This window comes from Triplophysa rosa, linkage group LG21 (assembly GCF_024868665.1).
Source record: "Triplophysa rosa linkage group LG21, Trosa_1v2, whole genome shotgun sequence".
Lineage (NCBI taxonomy): Eukaryota > Metazoa > Chordata > Actinopteri > Cypriniformes > Nemacheilidae > Triplophysa > Triplophysa rosa.
This window is the reverse complement of record NC_079910.1, coordinates 8016786-8040105: the sequence shown is the minus strand read 5'-3', so window position 1 is coordinate 8040105 and position 23320 is coordinate 8016786. Positions and strand designations below refer to the sequence as shown.

The 23320-nt window shown below is 39.9% G+C and overlaps 2 protein-coding genes across 2 annotated transcripts in view; both read left to right on the top strand.

Moving 5' to 3' along the window:
- The first annotated feature begins 3378 nt into the window (after positions 1-3378).
- On the top strand, positions 3379-8707 carry dhh (desert hedgehog signaling molecule). The gene is made up of 3 exons (XM_057319550.1): positions 3379-4269; positions 6207-6468; positions 6565-8707. Exons 1-3 carry the CDS (start codon positions 3958-3960, stop codon positions 7365-7367), a joined length of 1377 nt encoding a protein of 458 aa, XP_057175533.1. The 5' UTR covers positions 3379-3957; the 3' UTR covers positions 7368-8707.
- Positions 8708-9915: 1208 nt separating this feature from the next.
- kmt2d (lysine (K)-specific methyltransferase 2D) overlaps positions 9916-23320 on the top strand; it is a 29367-nt gene continuing 15962 nt past the window's right edge. Inside the window, 30 exon segments of the mRNA XM_057319545.1 lie at positions 9916-10335; positions 12747-12828; positions 13182-13290; positions 13502-13704; positions 15185-15294; positions 15400-15562; positions 15654-15825; positions 16029-16143; positions 16529-16710; positions 16894-17048; positions 17987-18130; positions 18224-19008; positions 19099-19215; positions 19311-19424; positions 19510-19614; positions 19702-19883; positions 19965-20129; positions 20222-20331; positions 20409-20450; positions 20531-20701; positions 20905-21093; positions 21182-21298; positions 21638-21901; positions 21983-22066; positions 22150-22230; positions 22310-22465; positions 22554-22638; positions 22723-22961; positions 23108-23181; positions 23268-23318. Of these exon segments, the coding sequence (XP_057175528.1) occupies positions 12780-12828; positions 13182-13290; positions 13502-13704; positions 15185-15294; positions 15400-15562; positions 15654-15825; positions 16029-16143; positions 16529-16710; positions 16894-17048; positions 17987-18130; positions 18224-19008; positions 19099-19215; positions 19311-19424; positions 19510-19614; positions 19702-19883; positions 19965-20129; positions 20222-20331; positions 20409-20450; positions 20531-20701; positions 20905-21093; positions 21182-21298; positions 21638-21901; positions 21983-22066; positions 22150-22230; positions 22310-22465; positions 22554-22638; positions 22723-22961; positions 23108-23181; positions 23268-23318 (4533 nt within the window). The 5' untranslated portion in view covers positions 9916-10335; positions 12747-12779.

Sequence of the window (23320 nt, the reverse complement as noted above, 5' to 3'; positions counted from 1 at the left end):
ATATAATAATTTTAAATTTTGTTCACACTGGATGCGGCGCGACGCGACAATCCTATTACAACAAGCCGTGTGTCATGTCACACCGCGCCGGTGTAGACGCGGTATAAATTTTTATAGACGCGGTATAAGTTTTTATAAGTTGAATTAACTCAAATTTTTAAGGCAACCAGGTAACTTATTTCTTTAAATTGAACCAACTATTTTAATCTGTTTACAAGAAAAATATTAAAATATAAATCAGTTTGTGATAAATTCTTTAATTTATGACATTGAACTGTGATTTACTTGCTCATCAGTTGCAGGTGGTAGGGGGAGGGGCATACTCATTCTATAAAGCATTTGATTGGACAAAAACCTATTTTTTTCATGCTATACAGTACAATACACTGTAAACTTAAGTTAAACAGCTTCATTAAATTTTTAAGTTAAACTTAAACTTAAATTATATTGAACTGACTTGAAAAATCTACTTGTATTATTCAATATAATTAATATAATTATATTTATATTATGTTATATTATATAATTAATATAATTAAGTTCAATTGACTCATTAAGCTAATTTTGTTTAACTTAAAAATTGGTGATTTTTTTTACTGTGATATCAATGTGAATTTTGTGAACAGAGCAAACCAGCAATACATTCATTCTTTTTTTTACTTTTCTAAATGTATAATTTTCTGTCCAATATTCCAAAATTATACTACTTTGTTTTTCAGTCAGATTTCATTTTACACTGCTGTAAAAGCATGTTTCTAAATCTAGCCCGCATGACAGCAGGTACCGCATGTTATCTGAGGTATATTCTCTTCTCCTGACCTTGTAACCTGGTTGTTTTGTGTCAGGAAGTTCCACCCTGATCTGCTATTGTTCTGTCACGCTTGTTGTATTGCAACAATTAGTATATAGGCAAATTTCAGTCTCTTGTAGTATGTTGACAGAGTATGTATATGTAGATGGTGCATGATGTATAGCCTAATTACTAGTAGCCTACATTGTTTATCCAGATCGCCTGTCACATTGCTCTGGACTGTGATAAGTGTATTATTTAAGTTAAGGGGCAACCTCCAAAACCGTATGTTGACGCTGTCAAGTTCCAGAGCCAGAAATCATGTGCTTTTCAGTGTAGCCTATAGTCAGATCCACCGCCCTGGCTCTTCCTGCACAGATAACAGGGTGAGGGACGGTGGTTGCCTGTTTAATGGGTGTCAGCTCCTTGACTCTTCTCGACCACTCCCCCCCCAACAGATTAACAACTTATCCTCTATTGTGTCTAGTCAGCTTTTTCCTCCTAAATACTCCAGGGTCTCCCTTATTTCTAAAGCCTGTTACATAAATGTGTTCCGTGCACCGTACAACATGATTGATTGAACCCCATTACCATCAGCTGACTATTTGAGGCGAGCGAGGGCTTTGCGAATGACGCGGCATCTAATTTTGCTGGGGCCCAGTAACATAGCATGAGCTCAACGGGCGCTTTACTATTATAAGGCCAGGTGTAGTCACCATCAATCTGTAAGAGAGGAAGAGAGTGCCAGAGCGACTCTGGCAGGAAAGATCTCATTTTCGGTGCTGTGGCTGCTCAGGAAATTCAGCCATTCACTGTTCTATATACTCCCATCCTGAAGTGGTGGAGTGAGGTCGTGTAAGAGACTAAGGGGTGGGGGGTACAGAAATACTAGTAACAATTACACGGTTTCCATTTTAAAACAGTTGTGTTTGTTTTCGTTGTCATCTCCTCCCTTTAATGTTTAATAAGCAGCTATTTTCTCTATTTCCCCTTTGCGGAATGTCTGTATTAATAATTGTGCTTTTGAAACCCTTTGTCTTTTTGATTAAGCCTTTCCCCACATTTACTGTTATATGTGATGTCTGGGATGTGTGATTCATATGGAACATTATCAAATTTATTCATAAAACAAAACTTACTGCATTGAAAAAAAACCGTAGGCCTACTTCTTGATTCTGGTTATACAACTGAACTATATAAACACAAGTAATATTTTGATTCATAGCAGTTGTTTACAAAGGGTTATTTTCCATAGACCTTAACCTTAACATGCTTTATCTGCATGTGTAAATTAATCGTCCGAGATGTCAGAGTTCTGGATGCGTATCATAGGTCAGTGGAAATCATTTTGATATTTTGCTGCTCTTCTGTCTTCCTCTCGCTCGCATCGCAATATTGACTCAAGATATTTTTATTGTCGTCTAACTTGGAGCCATTGTTCTGAGGTGGTTTAAAATTGTGCGGTTGATAAAACATGGGTGTTGACAGCTCAGGGGTCTTCAACGCACCGCAGGGCATGTGTCAGCCGGTGTCTTCTGCTACAGGAGAAAAACAAAGAGACAGAAATTAATGAGTCATAGAAATGGAGCAAATAACTGTAATGTCTCTCAGCAGGAAGCTGTCAGGGAAGACTGGATTCATGTCAGTGACCCTCACCTGCGTCTAGAGACAGGGACTGAGAGTTTAAATAGACAGTTTAAGCCCTATTCCAAGTAGAAAAGTGCTAGTTGTAACAACAGCTGTATCTCAGGTTTTAGTCAAAAGTTTAATCAGTCAAAAGCTTGTTAGCAGTGGAGACAATTCGATTTTAAGAGGTACTCATTATTATAGCATTATTATATTAATGTGTAATATGTTATCTGTTAGGCTATTGTATTTGTTGTATGTAATATTTTATGTTACAAGGACATTTTTCTTAGATGTCAGGTTGCGACAGATTGTCATATACAATATATTGAATAGACTGATTTATCTTGGTCAAAACCTTTTTTTGTTAGCTTTTCCTTTTACGATGTTCTGGACTATAATGTATTAGTTTATATAGTTTTACATTTTGTATTTATCTAAAAAATTTATAATTTGCACTTTAATGGCATTGTGATAAGAGTAACCAAACAGATCTCATTGACTCCCATAGTTATGTAGCCTATTTCTTTTTTCTACTATATGGCAGTAAATGGGGGATGAGATCTGTTTGGTTACCGACTTTCTTCCAAATATCTTTTCCTGTATTCATCAGAACAAAGAAATGTATACAGGTGTGGAACAACCCGAGGGTGAGTAAATAATGACAGAATTTTCATTTTCGGGTGAAATATGCCTTTAATGTTCAGTAGCTTTTCTTCCCAGACAAGACTTTAAAGCATGTGCCCACAGAAAGTGACTTGCGGGCACATGTGGGCACAACGTGGTTGTGATACACTGTAATAACTCCATAAATGCATGACTGGAAACGCGCGCGCGAGGAGGCGTGTGCGCTACTGTCCTTGGAGCGCGCGCAGGAAGGGAGGGCGATCTCTGTCCGGTCACAACAGTGAATGGTCCGAGCGCAACGGTTAAAAGCGCTCAGAGTTGAGACACATGATAAACCAGAGTCCGAGCACTCAGACACTAAATTATGTCTGAGCGCGATTTTCAGGAAAGCCACACAGAGAAACGCGCTTTGAGGGTTATTGCAAACAACGCAGTTTTGCGCGGAGCTGTCCAAGGTGGGGTAGGATGATGGGATGAAGCACCTGTTGCTATGCCAATGTCTACAAAGGATAACGAGGATGCGATCGATTCATTTCTGCGTGGAATGCTATCATCAAGTGATATAAACGGATTGCCAACTTTGTTACCTCCAGATATTGTTGCGTTAGGTCTGGGCACTTTTTTATTTTTATTTAACTTTTGAGTTCAACACTTCGGACGGTCATCGTTGCTCGATGCTTACCATTTATGAACGCATTTGATGTTTAGATGTTGTAAATAATCCGTTTAATCCATTACACTGTAGTCAATTATTTACCAGCCTGTTCCCCAGAAGGGCCCCTTTTAATTCAAAATCGTGATATGGACATGGAAAAAGTCGGCTGCGTTAATGAAATGCCACGAGGTGCTGGGAGAATCGCTCGCGCTGCGGGCTTTGCGGCTCGGTGATCCGCTGGCACACTTCACGCGCGTCAATGACGTTGGCTCCGTGGTTAAGACTGGCACGGCTCGCCCTGCTGACTGCGTGTATTTATTCATGGCTGGTGGTTCACGGATGCGGGCCGGGCCCGGGTTACGGCAGTCGCCCTCGGCAGCGCAAATTGACTCCAATGTCTTACAAGCAATACGTGCCCACTGTTTCTGAGAACAACCTGGGAGCGAGCGGAAAAGCGGAGGGCAGGATAACGCGCAACTCGGAGCGCTTCAATGAACTGGTGTGCAACTACAACACTGACATTGACTTCAAAGACGAGGAACATACCAAAGCCGACAGGTTCATGACCAAGGTAAAGGAAATACGCGTGTAGGCTAATGGTTAATAGAATCGAATGAAAAGAAGGTGTATTAAATATGCGTCCCGTGCACAATAGCTGTTTCATGACGCATCTGATGGTCCTTTGAACTCTCGCGCTCATCCGTGGCATACTTCATGCACAGTTAAACAGTACTTGAAAATAAAGCAGTTTTGTTATTACTGTAATTCAGCTGTGTATGATTGTCATTCTTTAAATGCATCTGCATAATTTTCATGTGCCACTTGGAACCAAGGGGTCCACTTGAGGAGACCACTGAGGTTTTGTTCAGGATTTAGATAGATCATTACCATAACGTTGATAGAATGTTTTGCTGTGTTGCCATGTTACCTGGGCAATTGTATGCACTTATTCCTTAAGGTAAACGCGAGAGAATGTCTGGAGTGCCATAGCACAGTTTAATCTGTAACTGAGTTCGTAGTTAGTGAGCTATGAAATGATCACTTCACCCCTACTTCCTTAGCATGGGAGTCTGTGTTTGCTCCTTGTACTGTAAATATGGAGGTGAGGCTAATACTGAATCTTACAAAAAACAAATAAATAAGGCAACATATTAGATATATGCACTGTAAAACCATTCAGTCCTCTCCAACTCAAATTGCCTATTGACTTGTTGCATCCAAATTTTCAATTGTCTGAGTTTTGTTTTGTACGTTTTTTACATTTTGATAAATTTATGAAATCTCTGAGCTAATTGAAAAATGTAGATGTTACTAGAAATGTTTAAGTTATGTGATATGATTTGCATTGTTTGGCATGCATTAATGAATCATGGTAGCATGGTCTTTTTTGAGATGTTACTGATAGTATTGATCAAATGTTTAGATGTAGCCTATGATTGCAGATTCGCATCTAGTTAACTGTAACCATTATGAAAGTGCTTCGAGTCGGTGTATGTGTACGTATGCATGTACCCTCTCGTTGCCCAACTCTGAAAGCTATCCTTTGTGTATCTTTTCAAGCCTTTGCGGGGTCGCCTGTGCAGAATTCCCGCTCGTTGAAGTAATGTCACCATCGGAAAAGACTCTATTGTAGTAATGACAATGAAACGCCTCTGTCCAACAGCATTGCGAGAAAAGTCTCCCTGGTTTGTTTTCTTCCCCTCTTGATTTCTCACTCTCGCTGTCACATTCCCATGTACATGTCTAAACATTCCATCCATCTGCCCTCTCGCTCAGACTGGTTCTTGCTTTCTTCTCTCTGTTCTTTACTTCCCGACCTTGCCTTGCTCTCTGCCTTTTTCCCATACCCTTTCAATACTCCACTGTGTTCTTCAATGCATCACTTTAGGTCACACGAATGACTATTTTCATAGAAAAATACTACTCGGCAAAGATTCACTATTGCATGAGGTGCACCTTGTTGTCCTTCTGAGGAGAACGGATAAATGCAAAAGTCTACTTTGACACTGGTGTCATTCAGAAGATTCTGTGGAAATGTTCCCATCATGCGAAGCAGAAAAAAAGGATTTGACCTTGACTACTCTGTAACAGAGCTGAAGTGTCCAAAGAATGCTGGAAATGAGTTAAAGTAGCTGTGTTCTTATTGTTAGATGTTAGGGGGGTGGTTATGGCCTTTAGCAGAGCAGAATATTCAGACATTTGCTCTACTAGCGCAAAAGTCTAACAATGAAAACACAATTGTATAAATTTGACAGTGCACTTTTTTTCTCAATAAAACCTTTGGTTTTGCTAACACCATTTGAGCTACAGAAACTTGTTAAACTAGCAAATGTTATTTGCCATCTGTTCTGTTTTTGCACACCTCTAGACAATTCACTGTCACTTCCACTCACTATTGGTCAAAGCAATAACGCTTTAGAATGTGTCAGCTCTGTACAGTTGAATGAACATCTTGTATTGTGGAAAACACTTCTCTTTGACTTGACGTCATTTACTCTTTCTTCACAGCGCTGCAAGGACTGCCTCAATAAACTGGCAATAGCAGTAATGAACCAGTGGCCCGGGGTTCGGCTGAGAGTGACGGAGGCTTGGGATGAAGATGGCCACCACCCTCTTGGTTCTTTACATTATGAGGGCCGTGCTGTTGACATCACCACCTCAGATCGGGACACTAAAAAATATGGCCTTCTTGCACAGTTGGCCGTCGAGGCTGGGTTTGACTGGGTGCACTATGAATCGAAATATCACGTCCACTGCTCTGTGAAAGCTGGTGAGGTTTATAAATGTCTTCATTCACCTTTGCAATGCTGAATACATTTCTTGTAATTATGTTAAGAATGATTGTCAAACCTCTACTTTATTTTAGATCACTCTGTGGCAGTGGAAAAAGGAGGCTGTTTCTCAGGATCAGGACTTGTGACAATGGCTGCGGGTGTGCAAAAGCCCATGTCATGTTTGCGGCCTGGGGAAAAGGTGCTCTCCTTATCTCGGTCAGGTGATATTGTTCTCAGCCGGGTTCTTCTCTTTCTACACCGTGATATCGAGAGCAGATCCTCTTTCTTTATTTTTGAAACCGAAAATGGAAAACAATTGTCACTCACGCCTAATCATCTCATCTTTGTGGCTTCTAGTCTCAAAATGCACCACCATGAGCATCGTGCTATATTTGCCAAAAGAGTTAGGATTGGGGACTACATACTTACTACTGGGGGGCATGGAGGAATTCAGCCATCTAGGGTAGTCTCCATTTCACTGGAGGAGAGAATAGGGGTTTACGCCCCTTTAACAGAACATGGAAACTTATTCGTGGATGGTGTGCTGGCTTCCAACTACGCATCCGTCGAGGATCACAGAATTGCACACTGGGCATTTTGGCCTTTTCGCCTCTTGTTTGGCTTTTTCCAAACAGAGAGGGATGGGAACTCAATTAAACCAAGTAATCCCCAAATCCCTATTATCTATTCCAGAGATCAGACCTTCCTCACTGATATGATACACAATAGCAGCACATGCAGCAAATTACAAAATGCCACAGCTGGAATGGAAAACGAACACAGTTTTGTACAACACTGTGATTGGGCCAGTGGGTCAAAAAAGGAGGTTTACTGGTATGCAAGATTTTTGCACACTTTAGGACAGATATTTCTTGACCCTCAGAGGTTTTACTGATCATCTGATAATCAAATACAGAATAGGTGGACTTAACACCAGTTGTGCCTGTCTGTGGGAACTTTATCTTTGAAAAGCATAACTTTTTAAAAACTACTGACCAAAAATGAAAATGCAATAGGCACTATATTTGATAAATATTACTCACTGCATTTAATAACTAGTAACATTTATTTTACTCATTTAGAATATGCGACTTTTGTGCAGATATGCATACTTGTGAAATATTCTGTGTATTTAAAAAAATAATTTTAAGACTTATATTTTAATAATACCCATGTGGACGATTTTTTAATTCTGAATGTAAACTTGTATTTTTAATGTAGCCTATGTTTTTAAAGAAAATATTTTGAAGAGTAATACATATTTATTTTTATACCTCTGAATTTATAATATATATTACATGTTCAACTGTATGTCCGTGTATTTCTGATTGTGGCTTGAGGCCCTTTATACCAGCAGACATTGATCATTGTTTATATTGATATTTTCACTTAAAGTTCTTGTATTGAATTACGTCGCTAAGTAAACTTATCTTCTTAGAGTCTTTATTCATACTAGAGTCGTACTGAATACACAGTGTATATCAGATGCCAATTTGTTACGTTAATACCATATCACCATATAACACGTATGTCCTGTATTAACTGTTTAAGATGAACTAAAACTGTTTTGTTAAAAGAATCAACCATGTTTTTGACAGAAATGAATTACTAGCCAAATATTGTGTTGACACTGTGATTAAAGGGATACTTAACCCAAAAATTACAAGTATTTCACCATTTACTCACCTTCGAGTTGTTCCAAATCTGTATAAATGTCTTTGTTCTGATGAACACAGAGAAAGATATTTGGAAGAATGCTTATAACCAGACAGATTTAGCCCCCCATTGACTACCATAGTAGGAAAAAATACAATGGTAGTCAAAAGTGCCCCAGAACTGTTTGCTGTCCTACATTCTTCGAAATGTCTTCTTTTGTGTTCAACAGAACAAAAAAATGATAAAGTAATTACTACGGGAATCAATGGGGGGCAAGATAAGCATTCTTCCAAATATCTTTCTCCGTGTTCATCAGAACAAAGAAATGTATACAGATTTGGAACAACTTGAAGGTGAGTAAATGATGACAGAATTTTCATTTTTGGGTGAAGTATCCCTTCAAGTTGTTTTCAGAAGTCAATGGGACAGACTGGTTTTTACCAAGTGTTTCACGCCCCCTAGTGGACACAAAAGGGTACACCACAGATTCTTCTGATTTGCCAAGCCTGGTTTTAAAAATCCATTTGTTTTCAAATTTAACTAATAAATTACAAAGTTGTTTATCTATATTCTACACTGATGATAAATATGAGTATGCACATCTGCTGTTTCATTTTCATATATATATAAAGTGCATTCTCTTATTTCATTTTTAATTAAAAAAATGTCAATAAAAATAATTCTGAAATGTACAACAACACATTCCAGTAACACTCTGGTGATGGAAACAATTTAGCATTTTGAAACAAAAGTATGCTTTTTAGGTGCAAAACTGATGCAGTGTTGTTTTTTGGTAACCACATGCTTTCCCCCTATTTTTTCACAGCTATAAAGGTATGCAAGAGGATTATCTTGAACATGGAGGGGGCAGATGGACACGCACCCCCACCAGAGAGATATACTGAAAACCATCTGGATCAGGCCAATGGCATAGACTGTAGTGTAGGCCCACCCTACCATTACCTTTGGTGAACCAATCAGATTTTTAAAGATAAGTGCTCCCTCCAAACCTTTCCTGTTCTAACTAATCCTGGTGAAAGCTGGGAATGAGTTATTAATCTTGTCAATGGGGAAGTACACATAGAAAAAATATATTATACAAGGGTAACCACACTTTAGTTGCATTAGACTGTTTAGGGTAAATATTCATGTTCGTGAAACTGTAGCATGTTGATATCTGGTCAAATATTCTCTATTAAATGAGGCCTGTCATCTGTTTTTGCTCCTTGGGACCCAAGCTATCTGCACTGTGGTGTTTAAAGCTCAAACAACAAATCTTCATCTGCTTGTTTTTCCAAGAAATCACCAATGCATACTATAGGCAAAGAACATATAATTTTGATAATATTTAATAGGGCAAAGAAGTGTAAGCTCAACATACAAACAATACAGACAACTTCAGAATCATCTTTTATTTCAAAATGGGTGACTCATGCACTTCAACTCTGGGTTCAATAGTCTGCCTCTTTAAAAATCTATACTTGTCTAGTGTAAAGTTAGCCTAATAGGTTAATGAGGATTTTCTCATCATGTTTTGTTTAGAATCGATTTTAAAGCAGGATCAACTGACATCTATTATGACTAAATGTCATTATACTGAGAGTAAAGTCTGTAACGTGTAATAGACTGGTCTCTTAAAACTGTTTCAAGAAGAAAAAGAAAGAAAGAAAGAAAGAAAGAAAGAAAGAAAGAAAGAAAGAAAGAAAGAAAGAAAGAAAGAAAGAAAGAAAGAAAGAAAGAAAAGACCTAACTTGCATCATGGCCCAGAAACGCACCCCAAATTTGTTTTTCCTCTCAGAAGTAGGGGTCGCAGTTGGACTAAACGTTGATGTAACCTTCTCAGTTTAACCTGCAGTTGTGCCTTTAGAAAGCTGATCCAGTTTATCCTTCAAAGTACATGAAGTTTGTCAAAGAAGCTCGCAACAATCATCTAGTTTTAACATTTGGGTTAATTAAAGCTAAGTGTGAATAATAGAAGCAAGCACGAGAAACCATAAACTCATTTGATTCATTGGTTCGGCCAGCCACAATCTTTATATCAGGTAGTTTAGCATACGTTTGCTCGCTAGACAGCACTTCCCCCATCAACAACAAACTAGTAAACCCTGCCTAGCCAAAGCTAGCTTAATGAAATGAAACGGACCCCAGCGATTATTATCCGGAGGATTGTTGCGATCATGTACGAGGACGTTAGCAGCGAATTATAGGTGAGTGTTAAATACAGTATGAATCTGTTTAAAACATACAGATAAATAGCCCTAACATAGCCGGGCCCCCTTCTTAGTCCATTTAGCGAAGTGAGTGCCAATCTATCGGCCGAAATGAATCTGCTGCTAGCTTCCTACGTACTGTTGCGTTTTTGATACGCAGCGTTAAAAACGCAAGCTTGTGCACCTTTTATTAACGTTGTGTTATACTCTCTACTTTTGTGTTACTTTTAAGCATACTCTTTGTGTTTTTTTTTGTTTCATGTGATGCTTGAGTGTTTATGTCCTTGGTAAATGGGTAAGCCATGTTTTTAGCCAGGTCCAGTCCATGAACCATCCGTCATCAAGGCATTTACATACGCTGAAAGCACGAAAACTATGTGTTAATTTAGATAGTTACAATGCTGCGTACTGTTTCCTTTTTTATTGTGATTATTGCACTTTATTTGTTATTGTCGAGTCATTGAAACTAGTCTATTTGAGTAGAGCAACAGGATTATCGTGTGTGAAAGTATCTGCTGGTTAGCTATCTGGGCTAGCAGACAGATGTGAAACTGGTTGTCTTATGCAATTGTTAATAAAAACATATACAAATAGGCGGTTTTTCGGACATGTCGATCTACCGTAATGATTGCATTTTGTATGTACCGTCGATATACCATACCTTTGATGATTGTAGCCTGTTAGCATGCATTGAACTACAGGGAAAACCTGTCAACAAATTAGTGAGAAAGGATTTGGCTTGACAGTTAATTCCAAGTTAAGGGTCAAGGTGGTGTGCTTCATAATATTCTCATTGTATGTTGCTTTTAATTCAGATAGCAAATCAAAAACGCTTGGGCAAATGGCAGCAGTGTCCCATATTGTGGACGTTAAAGTTAAAACGGGGAAGCAGTAGGATTAGACAATTAACCATACACTTACCATTCTAAAGTGGTAATCCTCATAAAACAAAATTAAGAAATTATATATATATATATATAACATTAGCACGCAGGTTGTTTAGCTGGGGTTAAAATAATAATTTTGGCAGCAGGGGTTCAGCCCTATTTGAATACGAGTATACCGTCTGTTAACATACTTAAGACGAATCCTTTTAACTATCAAAGCTATTAAACCAGTCAAAAACCCTACAACCTGCTGACCCCATCCCTTAGTATTTTCACATGTAGACTTTACTGTTTAACAGTTAAACGTTAGTCATGAGAGGAAACAGACACGTAAATCAGGAGATGTGGGTACAAGACAGGACGTTGTATTTCATTTCATTCCGTTTCATTTAAAAAAAAAAACACGTTATGTAACCTTTAACGTTAACTGAATTGCATTTCCTTTGAAAACCGATGATAATATGAGGTGATATGTACCCTATGTCAAGCTGTGACTGCTGATGACCTAATTCTTTTTTCACTTTTAACCTGTCATGTTACATTATATACCACTCAAAGTAATGCTGTCTCGTGCCTCGCGGTGTAATTTTGTTGGACATATTCGAGTATAACAATGTGCGCTTACGAATTAGGTCTCGCGCAATCACCGGCGGAACTAATTTTGGTTCCCACGTTTCAGCCCGGCCCCATTATGTCTCTCACAGGAAGCGCGCTACACGGAAGTTGTATTTTCTTTGTGTTTCTCCCTTTAGCGTCGTTTAACATAAAGAAAGTAACGCAATATATTAGTTATGCACGAAGTTGTGCTATTTTATTGACCGCGCGTCATTACTAAGCAAAAAAGCCGGATATACGTGTCTTTATTTGCCTGGTTTTGGTGATGGGCGATTTTATTATTTTGCAGGGAGTTTGTTAACCCCGGTCAGAAAGCTAACGCGTTAGCCGCGTCCAGGCATTACTGTAAGCTGAGCAGAACGACGCAGCTGCAGGATCAGACAAATTTAACAAACACACCAAACCATTGCTATCCATCAGCGTTAACCAAAACGGAGAGAATGCACCGAACACGTGAACCAACCTCATGGTTTGTGTTATCAGTTGCTTTTTACCTGTGTTTTTCTATATCAACTAATGTTTGCGTAGTTAGGTGTGGAGCAATTTGAAGTTTGCAGGATTATGCACGTTTGCTACGCAGTTGCTGGCTAGGCGCTTTGTGACCCACACATTTACTAATGCAGATTTTTAGGTGGTGTGCAGTATAAAAAGGGAGGCTGGCACCTGGTTTTAGTCTAAACTTTTCAATGATTTCTTATAATTAAGGTTGAACTTGTTAGCTGGCTAGCATGTTTGCTGGATATGCAAGCACGGAAATATACTCTCCTGTTTTATAACACTGCAGTTATGTGGCTGTTGATCATTACAAAACTTGAATTTGGACAGGCACAGCTGTTTCAAGTGTGGGGACTTTAGTGTGAAATCATGCCACTGTCTGCACTGCTAAAAATCTTTCATCTTTTTCAGATCTCTGCAATAGAGATCTTCTACAGGAGTAGAATGGACGAGCAGAAATCAAACTGCGAAGAAAATGATTCAGAAACTGCAGGTTGGTATTTGAGTTGAAGGCGAGTTGGCTAGAGAAACTAGATTTTTTTGTTTTGTTGGAGTTTATAAGTGTCATTCAAATTTTAATGTTTAAAACATTTTCAGTAGGTACGCAAACTTGCTATAATTTGCTTTAGTCAAATGCATAAGTGGGTTTTATACAGTATTTAATAAAATAACATACACTGAGTACACAATTATATTTGCACTAAAGTGATTGCTCTCTTAAGAGAGACTTTTCCGGCATCTGACCTTTACTTGCATCCTCTCCGAGGGAGTAGCACTACATATGAATGTTGTTAAAAGGGCACATTTAAATTTGCCCATCGAAACTTACTGCCATGTTCCTTACAGCTGATGATGGGACCCCTCCAAAGGAGAGCGTCCAGGTAGAGGGGGAACTGAGTGCACCTGTTGCTGCAGAGGACATCTCGGGCACTTTGGACACGTCCAGCTTATCAGCGTAAGTCCTTTAAATTTTGCGGTCTGCACTGCTTTACATAAAACATAGTACATGCTTGATCGAATAGCTTGTTTTTAAAGGAAATGGCTTCATTACATCGACAAACTGGGCACACGTTAACATTTAAATATTTATGTGCTCTATTTGCTTGAGTTCCTGAAGTATTATTTTAAGTTTTGCAGGAATTCCTTACTGTATCTGTGATTTTTAGGGAGACTGTAAGGGCCTGTGCTCTATGTAACTGTGTGGAGCGTAGTCTGCATGGGCAACGAGAGCTTCATTGTTTTGGACCCTCTTCCGATCGGCCCCGATTGGAGCCCCCTGTCTCCTCTCTGCCAGCAGCTGGAAATGATGACTTGTCTTCCATTGGATTCCCGGAATCCACCTGTCTGGCATCTCTCTTTGTTGACACAGGTATAAGGAAATCTATTGGTTTGAATCATACTGAGGTCATGCTAAGGATTTGACATTGGAACAAAATGTGTTTGGCTTTTGATTGATTAGCAATTATAAGTAGTCTCTTCCAAGTACTTCACCTCTCTATGGTTGTGTTGAAAACAAGGGCTTTAGTCTGTTCTGAATAATTATTATTTGTGACCTTTGTGAACAATAGGTGAAAAATATAGACTGCTTTTGTGTTTTTGAGCATGTAGTTGCCAGTTTTTAACAATTGTAAGGCTAAAAATATATGTGTGTTTTTGGTAAATCAACATTGAGATTAAAGCTGCAATCCAAAACTCCTGGCTCTCTATCACCATCTTTGTTTAAAAATGGCATGTTTCTTTACGTATCTTTATGTACGTTAAAAAATAACTGACATTTCCTGTAAAATACAACTCGAAAGATCAAATTAAAAATCATTATAAGCTTTACATTTTGAATTGTGGTGAGGTAAATTCATACTGATTGTTTATGTACTTGCATTAACTTTTTTTGTGTATTTTTAACCAGAAAAAGTTTAAGATTGCAGCTTAAAAAACAAGATCTAATAAAAATATATATATTTTACATCTGAATTTTGTTTTAGAATTTAGGAAAAAAGTTGTGACATTAGTAGTGGTGTCCTCGACTAAGGATTTACACAGTCGAATCAAAATTGTTACGTCTTGCCTATAGTCGACTGATAGTCGAATCGCATGGAATGTGTGTGTGTGTGTGTGTGTGTGGATGACACCAGGTGGTTAACAAGGGTACAGCACAACATTGATGCACCAAAGAACAATCAAACATAAATTTACGGAATTTGTTTAGAACAGAATAGACCTTTATAATAAAAATAAAATAAAAAAAATAAGCCAGATTCAAGTCGCAATGTGCAAAATAAATGTGTTTAGGTAAAATGTCTGAAATGCAGGGGAACATATATTCAAAACACAAGCCACAAATAAAATTAAAAAACATTTTCCTTAAAATCATGTAACAATGCTGTGCCACACAATATTAGACCAGATCTCGCCTCAAAACTATTTTAAAACTTCTTGATAATAATGAATTATTTTTTACAAACGGGAATACAGCACAGCACGTTCATTACCACTGAACTACCAATAAAGTTACTGCATGTAAAGGAGTAATACAATAAAGCATCTTACCATTTAAACAGTCAAAAAGTCCCTTTCACCTTTTTTCCTGCGCACTCTTTCTCTGTCCTCCTGACGTGCACGCTTGCTTTCAGTGCAGAGTTCCTAATGTCTGTGCCGTGCTTGCTATATGCGGTGATTTTGGTTATATTAATTTATTTGTTTTGTATAATGCAGCGCATTGTGTCATTAGAGGAGGAATAAATGTTGTGACATTGACCATATGAGAGACAACATTTTAAAATGCGCTGGGATTGCCATTTTGTGTTTCATAGTCGTCATACTAACTAAAAACCTCTCCTATATAAAAACAGGGCGCTGCTGGGTTCACCACTGGTGTGCCGTGTGGTCGGAAGGAGTGGAACAGACTGAGGGTGAGGTGCTGATAAATGTGGATAAGGCAGTCATCTCAGGGATACAGCGGGTGAGCTAAGACCTTTTATTTATCAGAGCAAATAAACCTCAGATATGCTACAGGATTGCAGACAAAAAAACGCATCCTTTGTTTATCTGGCTTTTTCTCCGATAGCCATGTGATTATTGTAAACGGATGGGCGCTACCATCCAGTGCCGGGCCGAAGGCTGCTCAAGGTTCTACCACTTCCCCTGCTCAGCTGCAAGTGGATCCTTCCAGTCCATGAAGCAGCTAGCTCTCCTCTGTCCAGAGCACATAGACAAGGCTGAAGAAATCGGTATGGAATTGTAGCCAAAGAACTGGTCTTATCAACGAGGGGTTTATGATTGCTAAGGGGTCTTTGTGTTATGGTTGTTGTTTTTTTGTAGCCGGTGAGGAGGCACGGTGTGCAGTGTGTGACTCTGCTGGAGATCTGTCAGGTCTGCTGTACTGTACAGGTTGCGGTCAGCATTATCATGATGCCTGTCTGGAGATCAGTGCCACACCACTTCAGCGTTCTGGCTGGCAGTGTCCTGAATGTAAGGTGTGCCAGACGTGCAGGTACGTTTGAATGATTTTTTTCCTGTTGCCACTCTATAGATGTGAGAATTTAATTAAAAGATTAAAGATAGTATGTTCTTTGTTTTGTTTTGTGAATTGTTGAGATTGTTTCCTCGACCTCATTCTTGCCGTGTTGATAGGTTGATAGGTTTTGACGCTCACATTGCATTAAGAATTTTTTTCTGATATTTTGTGGTATCCAGGCAACCAGGGGAGGATACAAAGATGCTGGTTTGTGATGCTTGTGACAAGGGCTACCACACTTTCTGTCTACTGCCAGCTATGGACTCTGTGCCTCCTGATTCATGGAAGTGCAAAGTAAGCTCATTCCCATGACTCATTCTAACATGCCTTTCCTTTCATCTGTGTAATATCACCATTTAAGGCAGAATTCAGACCTGTTTAGTTTATTTACATAGCAGAAGGCATGGTCTTTGTTTTTTTTCTCTGGCACAAATCTTGCCTAGAGAGAGCACTTCAGTTTTTTCAGCCAACGTGTTGAAAACTGTTTAATTTTAGTGAAGCCATCAGTTAAAATATAACAAGCAATTTTAAAAGGCAAAAGATAGGCTCTCGTGATAGCCCTAGGACATTGTGGCAATATCAGTTTGCGCAGATGTGTGGTGAATAGGAAAATGTGATGTTTGGGAGTAAAATATCATTCTATTGGTGTGGTTAACCTGATTTTGCATGTCTGTTTTAGCGGTGCCGTGTATGTATCGACTGTGGCGTGCGAGGACTGAAGCTTCCTGGCTCCGAACAGTGGTTTGAAAGCTACACGCTATGCGAAGGCTGTCAGCGCAGGCGCACATCTGTCTGCGGCGTTTGCAGTAAAGCCACGGAGCCCTGCGTACCCCTGCAACATCGCTGTGCCATCTGCCACAGGTCAGTTTGTGCTCCCACTCTCCTGCCGTAAAGAACCGGTAAAGCTAGCTCCAGTAGCTAAAATGGAGGTGACCACTAGTGTAAAGGGCAAAATTCGGCATACAGTAACAGACAATATGGCTTTTATCTGTTTCTTTGCATATTTTTAAGTCTCATGTTTCATCTGTTATTTGTTTTTCGCAGATGGGTACACAGCGATTGTGCTTCTCTGTCAGGGCCTCCCGAGGAGAAATGCATATGTGTGTTGTGCAAAGATGCTACAGATGAGGTCCCAGTGGAGTCTGTGTCATCCACACAAGTGGATGAGAAAGCTGAGGAGGTGGTGCCAATGGAGTTGGGTATGTTCGTGGATTATTTCACAGAAAATTTTGTGGAGAAGCAGTTCGTATATGAAAGGGGTTTTAAAGGATTTAAAAAAATAAGGTCTTAGTGATGTCATTTAGGAATAGTACTTTAATAGTATGAATTAGTATGAATAGTACAAATTCTGACATTCGCTCATCTTCAAGTTGTTTGAAATTTGTATGCATTTTGTTCTAGTAAACACAAGGAAAGACATTAGGAAGAATGTTTATAAACAAACAGTTCTGGGACACTTTTGACTTCCATTGTAGGAAAATAGTAGTAGTGGTAGTCAATGGTTCCCCTTTTCCTCATTCTTCAAAATATATTTTGTGTTCAGCAGAAAAAACAACATTTGTTTAGGTTTGGAACAACTTAAGGGTGTAGATGACAATTTATTTTTGGGAGAACTATCCCTTTAATAATTGTTTTCATTGGCAAAGAGCAATCTTTGTTGTCTGTATAAGTATTATTAAAGGGATAGTTCAACTAAAAATACAAATTCTGTCATCATTTACTCACCTTCGGGTTGTTTCATATCTGTATACATTTCTTTGTTCCGATGAACACAAAGATATTTGGAAGAATGCTTATAACCAAACAGTTCTTGGACCCAATTGACTATCATAGTAGGAAAAATCACTTTATATATTTCTTTGTTCAAAAGATATTTTGAAGAATGTAGGACAGCAAAACAGTTCTGGGTACTTTTGACTACCATTGTCATTGTTCCTACTATGGTACTCAATGGGGTCCAATAACTGTTTGGTTACAAGTATTCTTCCAAATATCCTTCTCTTTGTTCAACCAAACAAAGAAATTTAAACAGTTTTGGAACTTGAAGGTGAGTAATTCATGACAGAATTTTCATTTTTGGGTGAACTATCCCTTTAACTGGAGTTAAAACTGATATCACTGATATATATCACTTCAGGCATGGAGTCGGAGGTTGTTGGAACAACAAAAGTTCCAGAAAGCATTACGAAAGAAGCATTACAGTCAGAGGGTACAGAGATCTCAGAGTCTGTACACAGTCAGGTCTCTACAGAACAGCCGGACCCTATAGCTACTGTTGCAGGTAAAAGAAAACTGTCTTTTTGCTTGTCTTTAGGGACACAGATTATTAATAGCCGTTGTGTTGTCGAGTGCTCATGTGATTTGTCTCTCGTAGATGTTGATGAAAAACAAAAAGAGGAGACCAGCAATGAAACTGTGGTTCCAGAGGGCGTTGAGGAAATATCAATGGGCACTCAGGAGTCTCCTGTGAAGGATAGTCCAGACAGCCCTGACACTATAAAGGAATGCCATCTTGATGTGTCTGAGACTCGTACAGAAAGCCAGGATATTTCACAAGGTGAAGACAAACATCCTAAAACTGAGACTGAGGTGAACAGCACAGAGGTCCCAGACACAAAGCCTCCGACAAGCTCCTCTTCTCAATTCACACTCCCAGTTTCTGAGGAGGCAGAGCCTGTTGCTATGGACATGGAGGAGGTGGGATCCGAGACACGAAAAGAAGAGTTGATAGACAGGCCGCTTCGCCCTGCTCCTCAAACTGAAATGCCCACTGATACAGACGATAGAATGGGCGAGTCTGAGGATGATGAGGACGAGGAAGAGCAGGGGATTGAGGAATCCTTAGAAGAATCTCTCAATAAAGATGAGAGTCAGGAGGAAGATGTTCAGTGCGGAAATGAGATGGATATGAAACCAGAGCTGGTCCTTGATGAGACATCAAACAACAGCCACGGTGATGAGAGCAGCAGCGGTTTCCTTGGCTCGCCAGCTGAGGCGGATTCTCAGATGATGTCCATGGAGCTCATGATGCCGGCTGGTAGAACCCGTTCTGACTCGCTGCTCACTGAGACTGAGGACTCGTTGCCTTTTGACCCACTAAAGCCCGATGGGGAAAAAGTGAAGCGTAGGGGTTCTCCAGGACGCTCGCGAGTAAAACAGGTAGGCGTTAGATGCTGACCTTTGAATGGGTGTCTTTGTATAGTCTCAAAGTACTAATGCTCATGTTTACTGTAATTTCTGACTCTTCAGGGCAGAGGCAGTGGTTTCCCAGGGAAACGGCGGCCACGTGGTGGCGGCACTGGTGCTGGAAGAGGCCGTGGGCGGTCACGTCTAAAAGCAATGGCCTCTTGCATAGATGCATTTTTAGTGAGTCCGCTCATTTTGTTTTGAAGTATGGTGTTGTGCTTAAGGAAAGAAGTCTCAGTTCAAGTGTAAATCAATTGAATTTGTATTGTCTACAGTTAAGCATGACCACAGACACTGGACATAGCAAAGAGGAAGATGATGAGGAAGATGACACCATGCAAAATACTGTGGTACTTTTCTCCAACACTGATAAGTTTGTCCTGCAGCAGGTGAAAATCTCATTCAACTCCGACTTACTATATTGTTAAGCTGTGTAAAGCACAATAATTTACTGAATTTTCCTTCGTGGAACAGGACATGTGTGTAGTTTGTGGTAGTTTTGGACAAGGTGTTGAGGGCCAGCTGCTCGCGTGTGCGCAGTGTGCTCAATGTTATCATCCATACTGTGTGAACAGCAAGGTATGCTCTTACATTTTATAGGTCAGCACTGAGCTCAGTTTAAAGACCAGCTCTTTATTTTTGGCATCTGCATTTTCTCTTGTCTAGATCACCAAGATGATGTTAAGGAAAGGCTGGCGTTGTCTCGAGTGTATCGTGTGTGAGGTGTGTGGGAAGGCCTCCGATCCTTCCCGCTTGCTGCTTTGTGATGACTGTGACGTCAGTTATCACACTTAATGTTTGGACCCACCATTACAGACTGTGCCCAAGGGTGGCTGGAAGTGCAAATGGTACATCACCTGTCTTAATAATTTGTGTCAGGCATCTCCACCAAGAGTACAGTATCTATACCATTTCTTTGCGCCATACAGGTGTGTGTGCTGTATGCAGTGTGGTGCTAGTTCTCCAGGTTTCCACTGTGAGTGGCAAAATAACTACAATCACTGCGGCCCTTGCGCCAGCCTGGTAACATGTCCTGTGTGTCGGGAGAACTTCATGGAGGAGGATCTACTTCTGCAGTGTCAGCACTGTGACAGGTCAAACCTCAAACGAAGCCTAAATTGTGCATGAATGGAGGTGGATGGGATTAGTATGCAACTTCTCTTGCTTTGTCTGCCTGCATTTGTAGATGGGTTCATGCTGTATGTGAGAGTCTCTACACTGAGGATGAGGTCGAACAAGCGTCTGATGAAGGTTTTGCCTGTACGGCCTGCACACCATACGTACCCAGGCCAGTCGGTGAGTGGGGGCTTTAAATGACGGGGGTTTTCAAATCCCTAAGAAAATATAATTAATAGTTTTTTTCTCTCTCTCAGTGGAGTCTCCCATGATGTCAGCCTTTAAAATGAAAGAATCAGGTATGTTTTTTGAAGGCACGTCATTTTAGTTTGTTTTTAATACGCGTTTTTAATGTGACGTCTCTCCATGCACTGTTCAGAGCCACAGTTTTATCGTCTGGAGGGTGTCTGGCTCACAGAGACAGGCATGTCTTTATTGCGAAGCATCTCCATGTCACCCTTGCACAAACGCAGGCAGCGCCGGTCAAGACTTGGCACGCTGTGTATTGATGAGCTGAAAGAAGGCGAGGCTGATGGTGATGAGGGAAAAGGTTAGTTATTTCACATTGAATATAGTGACCTAATATCTTATTTATGGCTTTTTTGTAGGTGTATATAAGCTGTGGAGGGGGTACTTTAACGTATTCTTTAGAAATGTTTGTAGAACTCTACAGGCTGTTTAATTGATTAAATGATGTTGAATAACCAGGTTGTGATTGAGTGTGAATGTAAATATCCGCTCATATTTTTATAGGGGGTACAGAAGCAATGGACTGTGAGAACAAACTGGAGGCCCCTGGGAGCCCAGACAGAGATGGAGGAATGGACAGAGAGATGGGAGCAGATGGAGGTGTAGAGGGCATGTGCGATGGCGACGCTCTCAAAGGTGGAACAGAGGAAGCTGATGATGGGAAGAAAAGGAAGCGTAAACCATACAGGCCAGGTCACTGAGACGTTGTTTTCTAATGGCCTTTTAAGTGTTTTATGCTTGGAAACGTAAGTAAATCAATAAATGGATTTTCCACTTACAGGGATTGGCGGATTCATGGTCCGACAGAGAAAATGTCACACACGAATGAGGAGGAGTCTTTCTGCCTCCTGTGATGCTGTTCCTGATGGTCAAACAGCTGAAGGAAAACTTGAGGAAGGCAAGTGTGCTAAACTGACCCAACAACAACAAAAGTGACTGTTGGGATTTGTCGGTTACGCATGTAAACCCAGTTGGAATGCGCTTTTGCTGACTGTTTGAGCAGTTTGGTGTGATTTACTCATCAAACCATGATGCAGTTTGCAATATGTAAAAATAGTATTTTATAGATGGTCTATGTACAGAGCAAGTGATTATGTAAATGTAGAACAGCATTAAATACTTAAACTTATAAATTCTTGTGTTATTTGCCAACATGTTTTTTTTTTTTTTTTGGCCCAATATGAACATTTATGTGATGTCATAGGAGCTATCAAACCTTAATTTTATTTTTAAATAGGCCCACATCCTGATATACCTCTAGACGTCCCAGATGCAAAGACAACAGAGGGAGAAGCCGAGCAAGCCAAGAAACGCAGGGGCAGAAAGAAGAGCAAACTGGAGGACATGTTTCCTGCATACCTCCAAGAGGCTTTCTTTGGCAAGACTTTACTCGATCAGAGTAAGAGGGCTTTTCTTGCTCCTCCAGTCCAAAGACACACACAGGGCATTCTGAGGCCTCCGCTCCCGCTACATGGAGCCAGAAATCCAGCCTCTGAACCAGGTTAAACATGATGCTACATCATTGTTATTGTTTGAGAGTAATAGAGTAAATAGATTTAAATATTTGTTTTATTGTTTATAGTTGAGGCCATGGTCAGGCCAACTTGTCCTACCATAGAACTAAAGCAAGAGGGTGGTATATCTAAGCCTCCAGAAGATCAAGCAGGTAGGAATTTTAAGGTTTGGGTTGTTAGATATTTTAGCATTGAATGTTGTTAGAACATGCTTGACTTGCATAACATTTTGTAGGAGTCGGACCAGGCGCAATCGGGCAACTTTCCAACAGAGATCAGAGTTCAGGAGGTGGATCTGACAAACAGAAGAATGAAGGTTAGTATTTAAAAAAACTAAAATACACAATGACTGTCTTAAAGAGTGGTGTTACTTAAATGTCTTCCCCACCCTTTAGATCTTGCTCAGGGACAAGAAAGTCAGGACTCTGAGCAGTTCTTCAAGAAGGTTCTCGGACCCACTGAGGGGAACTCCATAAGTGGTGCACTTCAGCCAAGCATTAAACATGAGGGTGAGCCAAACCAAATTGGTTTGCCCCAAAGAAACCTTTCAGGTATGCCTGGAATTTTTCCATATGAACTTTGAACCACTTCTGAACCTTCATCTGCATAAATGTAAAACCACCACAATTTAACCTACAGGTTCTTCCCTGTCTGGCGCACTGCCTTCGACTGGTATGATGGACAGTTTTTCAAGTCTTTCCCAGTCACCATTTTTTGACATGCGGTAAGTTATGGACTATCCCTTTGCTTCTCCCTTGTTTTGTGTTTGATTTCTTTCTAATGCTATTTTTTTCTTGTCTGTCTCCAGGGATCGAAGTGGTCTCTTTAGCCCTGACCAGGATGATGAAAGTCCATGGGCAACACCATCCACTCCAGCCACCCCTTCCACTCCCCCAACTCCTACTGAACAGGAAAGTGATGGGCTCTCATACAATCAGCGCAGTCTGCAGCGCTGGGAAAAGGATGAGGAATTAGGAAATCTGTCTACTATCTCTCCTGTTCTCTACGCTAACATGAACTTCCCTAGTCTCAAGCAGGACTACCCTGGTTAGTATAAAACTGGCCTTTATTGATGTTGTGGTATTATGATACACTTGAAGTTTGCTCCAAATTCCAAAAAGTCTTGGTTTGAAACTTTTTTTTGCGTTAAGTATTACCTTGTTCTATCTTTATTATATCTTATATTTTTACAGACTGGGCCAGTCGGTGCAAACAAATAATGAAGATCTGGAGGAAGGTGTCAGCTGCAGACAAGGTTCCTTATCTGGTAGGTGTTAGTTTGAAACCTGGTTGTTAAATTCAGATTACTTCCTTTTCTCTAAACTTCTCCTTTTTTGTCACATAACCATTCAGCAAAAGGCCAAAGATAATAGGGCTGCTCAGAGAATAAACAAGGCACAAAAGGT

Coding starts and splice junctions, on each gene's coding strand:
- dhh (XM_057319550.1), top strand. CDS start 3,958: ATGACGTTGGCTCCGTGGTTAAGACTGGCACGGCTCGCCCTGCTGACT. Junction 4,270..6,206: donor CCGACAGGTTCATGACCAAG/GTAAAGGAAATA, acceptor CTTTCTTCACAG/CGCTGCAAGGACTGCCTCAA. Junction 6,469..6,564: donor CCACTGCTCTGTGAAAGCTG/GTGAGGTTTATA, acceptor ACTTTATTTTAG/ATCACTCTGTGGCAGTGGAA.